Source organism: Orcinus orca, chromosome 6 (assembly GCF_937001465.1).
Source record: "Orcinus orca chromosome 6, mOrcOrc1.1, whole genome shotgun sequence".
Taxonomy (NCBI): domain Eukaryota; kingdom Metazoa; phylum Chordata; class Mammalia; order Artiodactyla; family Delphinidae; genus Orcinus; species Orcinus orca.
Genome location: NC_064564.1, coordinates 111,181,552 through 111,194,715, shown reverse-complemented (window position 1 = coordinate 111,194,715; position 13,164 = coordinate 111,181,552). Strand labels below are relative to the sequence as shown.

At 35.0% G+C, this 13,164-nt stretch overlaps 1 protein-coding gene across 7 annotated transcripts in view; it reads right to left on the bottom strand.

Moving 5' to 3' along the window:
* Positions 1–13,164, bottom strand: part of PBX3 (PBX homeobox 3) — a 230,973-nt gene that overhangs the window by 54,337 nt on the left and 163,472 nt on the right. For 6 of the 7 annotated variants that reach the window (XM_049710708.1, XM_004269216.2, XM_033427194.2 and 3 more), the window contains one exon: positions 9,086–9,327. In XM_049710708.1, coding sequence (XP_049566665.1) covers positions 9,086–9,327 — 242 coding nt within the window. Of the gene's footprint in view, positions 1–9,085; positions 9,328–11,262; positions 11,348–13,164 lie in introns of those variants that run through there. The other variant, XM_033427193.2, reaches the window with a different exon arrangement.

Here is a 13,164-nt window from a genome sequence, read left to right as displayed (position 1 = left end):
ACATATGACTAGTGGCAACCGTATTGGACAGCACAGCTCTACAGCATCTTGTGGACCAATGTACTAAGTAAGAAAAACTCTTTGGGAAACAGTATACTTAGTAATCTCTGATGTTTCTTTTTTATTCTTCATCACCATGCATTCACACAAACCCACAAAAAAAACGCAGTTTCACTTAGGAATGTCCTTGATGAAGCAAGAGAAATCATTCATTTTATTACATCTCAATCCTTGACTACGACTTTAATATTCTGTGTGATAAAACGGTAAACACACCAAAAGCACTTCAATTGCTTATAGAAGGATGGTTGTCTTGAGAAAAAACACTTGTGCGATAGTTTAAGTTGTGAGCCGATGCTGTCTTTTTCAGGGAACACCATTTTTATTTGAAAGCGAAGTCAACAAATTATAATTATTCAGACTTGGGTATTTTGCAGATATTTTCTCAAAAATGAACCAAGCAAGCCTGTCACATCAAGGAAAACAGCCGACAACAGTTGTGCCAATGATGAAATTTGACTTTTCAAGTGAAAATTATAATTTTGGAAAACTTGCATCCACTACCTTGAGCTTGATAGTTTCCTAGCAGACTTTCTGAATAATTTGGTGTTGATATTAGTAAATATGATATTTTGATATTATATAATGCCAAGTGTTAACATTAGAAGATGTACATAATTCAGTGAAACAATATTTTCCAAATGATCAAAGCATTATGTTACAAAAAAATGCATAGGTAGAAGATCCATTCAAAGTGCACACTAGACCAAGTTTAAAGGAATTTAAAGGATTTTTTTTTTTTAAGGAATTCCTTTAAAGGAATTTTAAAGGATTTTAAAGGAAGGGAGTACAAAACGTTGATATGATTTCAGATTCATTATAACTAATCTTTAAGACAATACAACTTGTCAAGTTTTGGTATAATATCAGAGGAAAGTATCCATAATTATCAGAAAGGCTATTAATACACTCCTCCCTTTTCCAATGACATCTTTGTGTGAGGCCAGGTGTTCTTCATATACTTCAACCACAAGACAGGAGACTGACCGTAGAAGCACATATAACAATCCAGGTGACTTCTTTTAAGCCCAACATTAAAAAGTTTTGCAAAAATGTAAAAGCAGTGCCATTCTTCTCACTAAATGTTGAGGTTTTTTTGGCAAACACAGGCTTTTAAAAATATTATAGTGAATAGATAATAGTTTATCATTGTTTCTTAAATACATACTTTTATTTTTTCTCAGTTTTAACTTCTATTATAATAAATGTTGATACATAACAACGCACTGAACGAAAGCTCTTAGGGGGTCTCCAATAATTTTTAAGAATTCAAGTCATGGGCTTCCCTGGTGGCGCAGTGGTTAAGAAACCGCCTGCCAATGCAGGGGACATGGGTTCAAGCCCTGGTCCAGGAAGATCCCACATGCCGTGGAGCAACTAAGCCCGTGCACCACAACTACTGAGCCTGTGCTCTAGAGCCCGCAAGCCACAACTACTGAAGCCTGCATGCCTAGAGTCCATGCTCTGCAACAAGAGAAGCCACTGCAGTGGAAAGCCCGCGCACCGCAATGAAGAGTAGCCCCTGCTCTCTGCAACTAGAGAAAGCCCGCGTGCAGCAACGAAGACCCAACGCAGCCAAAAACAAATAAATTAAATAAAGAAATTTTAAAAAAAAAATGAATTCAAGTCCTAAGACCAAAACATTTGAGAACTAGCTGTACTGGAGTATTTCTAATTTGCACATGTAATAATGCTAATTCCTACAAACCTAGCTCAAACATTATGGTAACATATATCTATGACAGAGTGTATGTCTTGATAAATAATTCAAGACTCCTGTGTGTGATACCTGAGGGTTTTTTTTTTGGTTTTTGTTTGTTTCAGCTTTCCTCTGGCTCTCAGTTTTTCTCTGGCTATATTTTAATCTCTTCAGAATGAATGTTTGCCTATCGTTTCTAAGAAGCAGCCACAGGCTTGTGTGAAAAAAAGTGTTAAAAGCAAAAAGTTTCTGCATCTAAAAACTCATAATTTCCTAAAACATTTGCTGAATGTCTCACAACTTATTAAGTGAAGTCATCTATGAATGCAAATGCTGATTAGCAATTTGGCAATAGCCCAACATTCACAGAATTCACATAGCTTTTCTTTAAACCAGTAGTTCACACATGATTAATTAGAACATCTCATTTATGTAGTGTGCACTTTAGCTCATTACTCTAAGTAAAATTCGTTAAGTATTTACATTTAGATAATTAAAATCCGGGTACACCCTTAAGAAAGATGCATACACTTTAGGCAAAGTAATTTTTTCCTTTATACCACTGAAAGTAAATTACAGCCTCATTTACAGCATCATGTGTACCAGTTTCAGAGCAGAGCATAGTACTGCCTCATCTCCAGATCCTTAAAAGATATACATTTTTTAAACATATAAGTGCAGTAAGAATGATCAAATGATTGCAGAGTTGTTTTGAAGGGCCACCCAACCACACACTAGCATCAATGCTGTTTAAAATGTAAGATGCTCACTTCAAACATTTATCATATCCTCTGTCATACCTACAAGACTATATTATTAAAATAGACATTGGAAAAAATTTTCATTGCCTTATTATTTTTCCAAGTAAAATTGTCAGTTAAGAATTTTCTGGTCAATGTCCACAATACAAATGTAGAAACAACTTGGTCAATTGGGAGATTTAGGAAAGAAGAGTTTTGATTCCTTGAATTTTCTGAATAACGAGTAATGGCAAAAACCTCTTTTTCTCTTAATCCAGCTGTTGAAAATTATCTAGGATGCATTGTTTTACATCCTAGATAATTTCTGTTTACAATGTAACAAAAATGTATGTTTTGTTTAAAACATACATTGTAATAACATAAAGTCAACATAAAGTGTGGAATGCTTCATCTGATAAAAAATATTTTCAACCAATTCTTATTATGAGCCTTTCTCTCCTTGCCATTTGTTCCTTTCTCCTTAAAAACACAAACCAAGTAATATAATGGAGGATTTGAAATATATGGATTTTTTATAATGTTGTTAATGATATTTGTTAGCTAGTAAAACTATATCCTCGATATCTACATGTATTTGGATTTACACTCAAAATTAGTTTTCAGGGTTTTGTTTGTTTTGTGGTGATGCTTTTTTTGGTGGTGAATTCAAGATTCAACCCCTTTCTTGCCTGTAAGTTCACATCACTGAACATAAAAATGTAAAATCAGATGGTGAGCAAGCACTTATTTTTGAGGAAGTTTTAAAATGGTTCATGATCAAATCTAAAAACTGAACTGGCCTTTTGTAACCATCTAGAGAAGCTGATTGCAGACAACAGATCATAACACTCTCTATGCTAAAAATCCACTCTTCAAAGAAAGAATAAATCTCTATTAAAAGCTGATGATTCTCTAATTTGCAAGCATCCATTTTCTAGATGTCTTTATAACCTTGCAAGTAACTCTAGTCCAGTATTACAGATTTTGTATTTATGTAATGCTTATTAAATCAACAAATTATTCTTGTTTTAGGATAAGAGTCAAATTGAAAGATACTTTCTAAGCCAACTAGAATGAGACCAATATGCCTAAGAAACAGCTGCAAAGATGAAATATCTATCTTTTTTTTTAATCGGAGTATAGTTGGTTTACAATGTTGTATTAGTTTCTGCTGTACAGTAAAGTGAATCAGTTATACATATACATATAACCACTCTTTTTTAGATTCTATCGTACCTCAACAAGTCTCAACGTAATCACGTGGTTTATGGACCTATCTCATGAGGGTTTTGTAAGGATTATATTATATAATACATGTTAAGTTCTTTGAAGAGTCTGGAACACAATTAACACTTAATAAATGGGAGTTATTGTTGAAAATAGAAATGACAATTTTATGAAATTCATATTGTGTGTGTCATTCTGCAAGTAAGTCCCTACTCTGATTACCTAATATAGTTGTGTCTTCCCATTGCCAGAATAAATACAAACACTGCTTCCAAAGAAATTGAAAAAAAAAAGTATTCAAATATAAAACAATTCATTTCATTAATCAAGTTTGTGGTCAAAGATACATTTGGTACAAAGAGCCAATAGACTAGAAACTTGGAGGAAAAAAGGGAACACTCAAACACTCCTTCCAGCCAAGGAAAAGACACAGCGTGAAAGCTGACAAGAAGTAAAACCCTTCTCTTGGAGCAATGAATGACAAAGTCTTGTTTGGGAAAAATAAATATAAAGTTTACATCAGGTAGCACCCTTTTACCTTTCCTGATTTTTTTTTTTTTTTTTTTTTTGCTATTAAGAAAATAGCAAAATGGGATTAGGAGTTTGTGGGTTACACAATGTCTAATGTAATAACATCAGCATTTTAAAACCTCATTAAAAAAAATTCTTTACAAGCAAAGGAGATCTTGACAGCAAATATAAACACACAATGTTGAGAGCCTCAAAAAGCACAAGGCCATGATGCCTTTAAGTGGTTTAGGTTGCACACTCATTCTCCATTCCCCCTGCAATCCCCTGTAATCTGAAAGTCCTCTATTAGCTAAACAGTACCTAATTGGTCTTGAGCACACTGAGTGTACATGCGTGGCTCCAGTGCTTTACCTGATTAGAGGTGAATTCAAAAGACATCTGCGAACTCAGAAAGCAGGTTCCCAGATGGTTGGGGGAGGGTTGGGACCCTTACAACACTTTTGCCTTCAGCAAAAATGTATTTCAATATAATTATAGGAGATAGCTTTCAATATGTCATCTCTGTTATAGCAGCTGTAAATTATGAAGTGAATTGCTTGTGTACAAGCACTTCTTCTGGAACAAGCAAAGTGGGAGAGCTGCATAAGGCATGATATATATCTTTTCTTTTTTAACTGAGAACAAATCTCTAAGTCAAATTTCATTTGCAAAAACCAATGTATCCATTTCCCTTTGGTAGAGAGGCAGAGGAAACAAGACCCTCAATTCTTTAAAACAGGCTTCCCAGGACCCTTGGCTCAAGTTCATTAGGAATTCACCTATTCTAATAGTTGGGCCTTTAATCATAAGAGCATATTTGAAAGATACAGTAAAAACATTTTTCAAAACTTGTAGCTAGTCCCATCCCATAGTTCAGGATGCCATAGAAGCCTCCATTGTCTGGCTGCCTTTGGGTCTTATATGGGGATCCCATGTGTACAAAATAAAAAAAATTTGTTTTCCTCCTTTTAAAACAAAAAACTTGTAGCTAATCAACAAGAAGACAAGCAACCAGGTCTTCCTCCCAGCTAAAGAGGAAGGCAGTGCAACCAAGACAAAAGCATTACAACACAGTTGCTGCAAGCTTTGAAAAATTATCATATTCCTCTTGGTCGTCAGGATCAACAAAAGTAAGTTTTGGTTTTCCTTTTAGGTGATAGTAATATTCAAGAATCTTACTTTAATATATATTCTATGCCTAATATTTCAAAAGCATTTATAAGTGAATCTAGATGGTTCTCATTAAGAAGCATTACATCTGAGCCTATGTAATGTAAACACATGATCAAAGGACATTTTCTGGAGAAAAAAAGAAGGACAGGATTTTAAAAAACAGTACCATTCCTAAAACATACACAGAAAGCTGAGCTTTGCAGCTTGGATTTAATTTTGCTCTAACTGTAGCTCTAGTCTGCTTAGCTTTGTAAATGTGGCTGCGTTTATAAGGTACTTTAATTTACTGCAGTGGCGGTGTTTGTTAATTTTATGGCAATCTAAATCTAAACAGGCTTCAGATACATTTTCATTACAGCTTCATTGCAAAACACAGTGGAGTGAACAGCTCTAAAATTCCAATATTGTTTATTTCTTTTAGTAAAAGACTCAACACAATTTTCTGACAAAGCCTCTGCCTTAACATATATGTTCTTCCTATTTACAAATAAGCATTCTGTCACTCAAAGTACCCATATTCATGTACTTTTAGGAGGAAAAATATAATGTCTGTAAAGTGATTAAAATAGTTGTTTATTTTTCTATCTCTACGCTGATCCTATCCCCAATGCAATCCAACATGGGCAAATAAGAGAAAAATCAGAACGTATCTGAATTATTCACAAACTGTAATCGTTAAAAACAAGGTAAGAGACCCAAAAGGGAGTCACTTTTGCTATGCCCCAAGTTTCAGCGTCTCCTAGGAATGTAATCTTAAACCAGTCAATCTGGAACTACTGGGCCAGCACCCATGAGGTCATCTGCCTGACAGACTCTGCCAGGACCTAAGGGAAGGCGACCTTGCCACAACGGACCCTCTTTTTGCTAGTATCACTTCCTCGTCCCACTCTTGTCTGCCTGTAAGAGTCTTTCATTTCGTACAGCTCCTGGGAGCTCCTTTCTATGAGCTAGATGAGATGCTGTTCAATTCATGAATCGCTGAATGAAGCTAAAAAGATCTTTAAAATTTGGTTGTATTTTATTCTTTAACATACATAAGTAGCAGCATAATTCCATGGAAAAAGAAGGCATATTGTCAGAAACTGATTTCAAAACCTGATTCTGACACTAACTAGATGTGTGACACTGGACAAATTACTTCACCTAAGTCTCATTTTCTCATCTGTAAAATGTAATAATGCCACCATCTAGTTTAGAAATGCCACCCCTTCATCTCAGTTCTTCGTAGCCCTTCTAGTAACTCCAAAGTATATCCCTGAAAGTTCTATTTCAGATAAAGCCCTGTATCCCAAAAATATGAAAAGAAAAGACCATCTTATGTCAACTCACTGATCTGAACAAACTTAGGAACTACAGACAGAAGAGCAATAAAAGCCAGCTTCAAAGACAGCTCAAGAGAACTAAATGCTGCTATGTTCTTTCTAAAACAATTCAGAACCTACAGGAGAAAAATTGTAAACTAAATTTCTGTTGAATCAGCCAACTAGTCATGATACTTTATTTGTCCGTAATACTGCAAAGATTTCATGTTATCTATATTTTTCCTTCTGAAAGTGTTAAAAATGAGAAAGGAAATATACATTCAGTGGTTTTTTATTAGGCTACTGAACATATCTAGAAATAAGACTCATGAGTACATTTTAAATCTTTGATATTTAAAACAAAAATACATACTGTAGATTAGTCTATGAAGAACTTGTGTGCACATGTGTATTTTTAAAGCAAACAAAACAAAACAAAAACCTTGGTGAAAATGACTGACGCCAGATTCACCCAACTTCCAACAGGGCTAAAGGGAGAAAATAAGGAGGCTGGTGTGAAGAAACATGGCAGAAGATAGTAAGGAATCACCTTAATTTCTCAGCTAAAAAGATGAGCCATTTGACCCCTAATACTATAGATCTTTCCATGCAAGGTGACTCATAGTATTTATTTAGTAAGTACGTACAGATGTATTTAACATAAAGTTATGCAATTAGGGTTATAGTACAAATTAGAGTTGTTTTCTACTGTTTATGCTCAGGGCAACCTTTTCAACCATGACTTATTTTGTTTACTCTCAATTATTCATATGTCAAATCAGAAAGCCCAATTTTTTTCATATATATACACAAGACCACTTTTCCAAAATTCTTATTTGCATATCTTCTACCAAAAATTATTCCTATGAATGAGACTAGAGATACAGTATGAGATCCCAGAAAGCCTACTCAGAAAAAAGATAACGTCTTATAATATTAATTTATATTGTATTTTAACATAAAGCTACATAAATCTGTCTACCATTCCTCAAAACACACTCACCTCTGGGACAGAATCCAGCATTTTTTTAATAATACCATATCCAGAATATTAGAGAAGGCAATGAAAATAATAACATATACAACTGAAACTTTACAGGGAACTTAGAAGAAAAATCAATATCAAAACTGACCAGGGCATCACACTAAGGTGTTTGGACTTTAATAAATGCCTGACTACATAGTGAAGTATTTATGGGTGAAATGACATGACGCCTAGGACTTATTTTAAAATACTCTACCCACCCCCCCCAAAAAAAGAGTGGGGGCAACGGGAGATAGACAAAATAAGATTGACAGAATGTTGATAACTATTTACCTGGATGATGACTATCTAGGCAGTTCCTTATTTTAGGTTGAACTCTATAAAAATGCTAATACACAACTGTTTATGACATAAAAACTTGTTAATTTCATACCATTCAGCTTAATATTCTCGTTATTTTGGGCACATTTAAACATTTCCATAATAATTTTTTTAAATTACCTTTCAGTGAGAATTCCTCAAACTAAGCAGGTTTTTAAACGAACAACTAAAATATGTTTAAAATGAACCACCAACATTTTACCTTGTCTCACTGAATCTAAGACTTACTTATTTTTCCCCACATTTTAACATCTCTGAAGTTTGGAAGCATTTTACTATCAATGGCATGTTATACTTCAATTGGGCAGTTAATTTTTTCTTGGTGGTGGTACATAACACCATGATACGGCTTAAAATCAAAGATATCTTAGATTCAAAGAAGTATAGTTAATATAATTGCTGAGAATAGCATTTTTAATCCATACTTTCTAATCAGGAATTTAGCACACAATGCCTAGTGTTCCCTGCCCCAGGAAACCTGTAATTATCTTGGGAGGTCTCCTCAAAGAGAAAGGCCAGAACCTGCTTACTTTGTGAAGTTAGCTCCTTCCCTTTAGCCTGGCATAATCCTGAAGAATTAATTCCTAGGAGGATTCTGTAGCTCACCGCATAGCAGGCAGAGCTCACTATGCAATGCTTCCCTTTAAAAGTTGTTATAATAGCTATGAATGAGGCCAGTGCATAATTGTTAATGATATAGAGCTTTGACGAGCACCAAGCAGTGAGGTTAGAGGGGAAGGATGGCTGCAGGTGTGGTAGTAAGGGCATGTAAATGTGAGGAATGAGTAAAACAAACTGATGGGATAAAACAGGTTTAGCTTCACCTCTAAAATTGCAAAGGGACTTCATTTCATGAATCCAACAATTCACTTGGATTTTTGCATTGACCTTATTTATTCTGCTCTTTCTGTTAACACCTACCCCTCACAGCCCTCAGAATCAGTTAGCGCAGTCTGTCAGAAGAGCAATAGAGGGTTTGTGTAGGACTATGAGAGTGGCGGCTGCTGACCTGTTCATATTTCTCCAGTTCTGTGTGATAGATTTGTCTGATCTGGGTCAATTTGGCTCTGTAATCTGAGTGTTCAATAGAGTTATCTGAAGAACCTCCAGAGGCTGCCGCGGCTGCAGCTGCTGCCGCCGATCCCCCACCTTTCTCAGGACCTGAAACCCCTTCTGCCAAAAGCATATTGTCCAGTCTCATTAGCTGGGGATCGGGAGGGTCCTCCTCCTGGGCTCCTCTGATGCTGAGACCTTCAAGGAAGAGAGAGAGAGACAGAGAGAGAAGAAGCGAGAAACAGGACAAACAGTGTGAGTATTTTATTTATTTGAGTAAATGATCAAACAACATCAGTGCACTACAATTCATTCTGAGAATTTCATTGCTCACATTTTATCAATAAGCATAAGTAAGTATGAAAATTCTTACTTCTGTGAAATTTCTAGTATGACCCTCTCTCAATATATCCCATATTGGATCCTTGGAAAAAAGTAACCCTGGATTCTCAGAATATTCTAACAGCCAATCTTCCCAGTTTTAGATGATTTAAGCAATAATGGAAAGGGGTAAAAAATTCAAGATTTCGAGAAAGAAAAAAAATAATTCCAAGGATATAAAACAAACTCATCAAAAGGTAGTTATTTTGTTTCTCCATACAGTTGGAAAAACAGAATTTAAAATCCCATAATTAATTCACAAGCTATGTCCAAAAATTAGAATATAAACAGGATTAGATGGGCTTTTCCATCATGTAATTTCAGGGAGAGAAGAGAAATACATACATTATAAGGGTAATTAGCTATGCTTTAAAAATATACATTATTAAATGAATTTGTTAAGCAACTGCCAGCAAACCATAAAACCAGGACACTACATACAGTATTGAAAATACACCATCAACATGGCAATACAGTGCTGGACACAGTAGTCTCAATCTAATTTTGCTTTTAAATCAAGAACTTCCTAAGTGATGCCCAGTCAGCAACCTCATCTGAGTACTATAGATCACAGTTGACAATTCATAGGTTTAATCAGGTCACAGGCTTTCTGCCAAGATGTTTTCAACAACACAGAAGACAAAGTTTTAAAGTAATTATCATGGTATAAAAAGCGGTGGAGTCATGACAGCTCAAAATCAGCATTTTCATTAATGTGTAACATAATCTAAAATATCCCAGCCCAATTAACCTCTGTAAATCTGTTTAAAAGCAGGTTCCCCATACTAGTTACAAGGCATCTTGGGGAAGGGGGGGGGGAGGAAGTTGGCATTTTGCAGGTCTGCATTTGGTGTCTGCCTTTTGCGTCTGTGCCTGTTGTTGTTTATCCACAGTGGTGCACACTCTGCGTCTAGTGTAACTTAACATGACAGTAACATCTATAAGCTGCCAAGTACTCAACTGAGCACCAGCTCTGCGATTTTATATGCTAACCTAAAACAACCATCAATTCTTTTTAAGAACAGATTTCATTCCTAGATGCCCTGAATTATACCCACAGCATGACAGAGCTCTTGGTTGCCTTAACTCAAATGAACAACTTTAATATCCTCCCTCAAAACACTTTAAAGCTGTCACTTTCATTTAAAAATATACTTCAGAATAATTCCAACTGGGTAATAAAACTAACTCACAATAATTTAAAATTATATCTGTTGCTTATTCAGAGGTAAACAAATAAAGTTTGAAAACCACAACATACTAAGACAATAAATTAATTTAGGGTACCAAAAAGTTAGATAACTCTCTTAAATCAGATAAAATTGGTATCAACACATTGCTGGTAATTAGAGATAGACAAACGTGTATTTGCTATTTCTTCTAGATCTAGAAGAAACTGCCAAATATTGGCTACGTTAGTATTTTTAATTTAGCATCTTTGATTTTCTTCCCTTCACTTTGTTAGATGTTAAAATCTCATGGCCTAGAATCTCATGGCCTAGAATGCTTGTAGTTCCACATACCAAGTTTTCTGTGCATTTGGAATGAAGTAAGGACTCACTGAGCAACATCTTATCTTGTACTTTGGACTCTGTTTCATTTTTATATTATTTATATTATATTATTTGTTTGGAAATTCCTTAAGTTTCTCCTTTTTAGACTAAATTTTTGCTCACATTTTTGTATTTGTTGTTTCTTTTTTGTATTTACAGATATTGATGTTTCTCCTGGAAATTTATTTTTTTAATCTACCTTCAAGGTTCTTCCGGGTTTCTAGTTTTCCCCTTGTACTTATACATATTGATCTTTTCCTTATGGACATTGGTGAGGTTCTGTAATAGTAAACCAACATACATAGTCAAAGTTATTACACTCCCCTGAACAGTGTGGCAAACAAGAAAAGATGCTCAATGACTAATACACAAGGAAATAGACTATAAGGAAGATAGAAGAAGGAAATTAGTCAGGAAGAAATGCAAAGGACACAAAGTAATCACCCATCTATAGCTCTTTTATACATACCTAATATGTATATAACACCACCATACCAGTAGGAAGCAGCCCTTAAACTCAATAGTAGTGGACACATATAAAAATAATTATAAGTATGTATTTTCAGCTGGTATAACATTCTCCCCTTGTGATGAATAATAACTCTTACTTCTAAAATCATTAGTAAAAATAAATAAATAAAATCGTAAGTAAATCAACACAAATTTCATATTCCTTTGGATGAAAAGTACTAGAGCACTTCACAGTTAGGCAACGTTGAGAAGGTATTTATCAACACTGAAGTCATTTTCATAACTATAGTTGGAAAAGTGACTGGATTTCTTTCTCTATTAAACAGTCATGATTATGAATAACACCCAGTTTCCAAGATTATTTTTAATTTGAATATTTCTATTTATTTTTTTACTTTATATTCAAATTACTATTTTATCCCTCATCCTACCTACCTCACTGTTCCCTAGCTTACTAACCTGCCAAAGTCACACCTTCTGTTATGATGGCTGCCAGTCATAACACCCACTCCTGTAGGCACCTATAAACATCTTCGTGAACCTAAATTTACAAGAGCCAGAATGAATCAAACTGTGTGGTTATCAAAAGATCTTGATATCTTCAAACTGAAACTTGGGAAAACAACCATTTAAAAATTGAACATTGTTGTTTTTAATCCAAAACATACACTGGGACATTTTCAGAGGTTTTACATCTAGGCTCCTTGGTTATCACAGCATTACAAAGTTAAAAAACAACAACCCTATTTGGAATCTACTTATAACTACAGCATTAATTTCAGTATCCCTAAGATTTAGACAAATCATATAAACAAAGTAAAACATTGTTTAACAATGAACTTGGCTTTGTTATAGGCCCACAGTTTTTGCATATCTTTCAGCAAATCCTAATTAGCTGTCTTTCAACATGCTGTGCACCTGCCCCACATATAATGGGAGAGAGCATCTGCATAGACGACTGCATTCGGAGGGCAATAAATAAATTACGGGTCAAAATTATTACAAAGCGTTCTCCGAACAAACGCATACCCTTCACAATACTAAGCTGCAGATGTGAAAAGTACCTAAAAGCCCACTCAAATGGTATGATTATGGGGCTGTTTGAGTTTAATAATCTGACTGTAATTCAGGCATTTTCAACAGCTCATTAAGGGTTCATTAATATATAGGCAAGCTTTTGAATTATAAATAAGCAGATTAGAAACCTGCAGTGGCTAGATTGTACAGTAGTAGCCTCTCTAACAGAACAACACTGTAACACAATGAAGGCTTGACCTGAGAGAATGAGGTGCAAACACAGGGCACTAACTAAGCTTCGTGGCTCCATCATTTCAAGGACCAAGCCCACTGGACCATGACTAACCTCTGTTCATCCAGGACTGAAGAATAACTTCAGACCACGGCAACTTCAAATGTGTTCTACACACGGTTGTGAATTAGGCATAACTAAGACCTAGCTCTACAATATTTCCAAAAAGAAGACATACAGTAGCCATAGTAATGATGAACAAAAGTTACCAGATTGTTTTGACTTTGTAAAGAGTACAGTATTCAGACCTGCTGAGAAACAAAAAGCTATTATGGAAACTTGAGTTGTTTGATTTTTTTTCCCCTCTAGTGAGCATGCTGT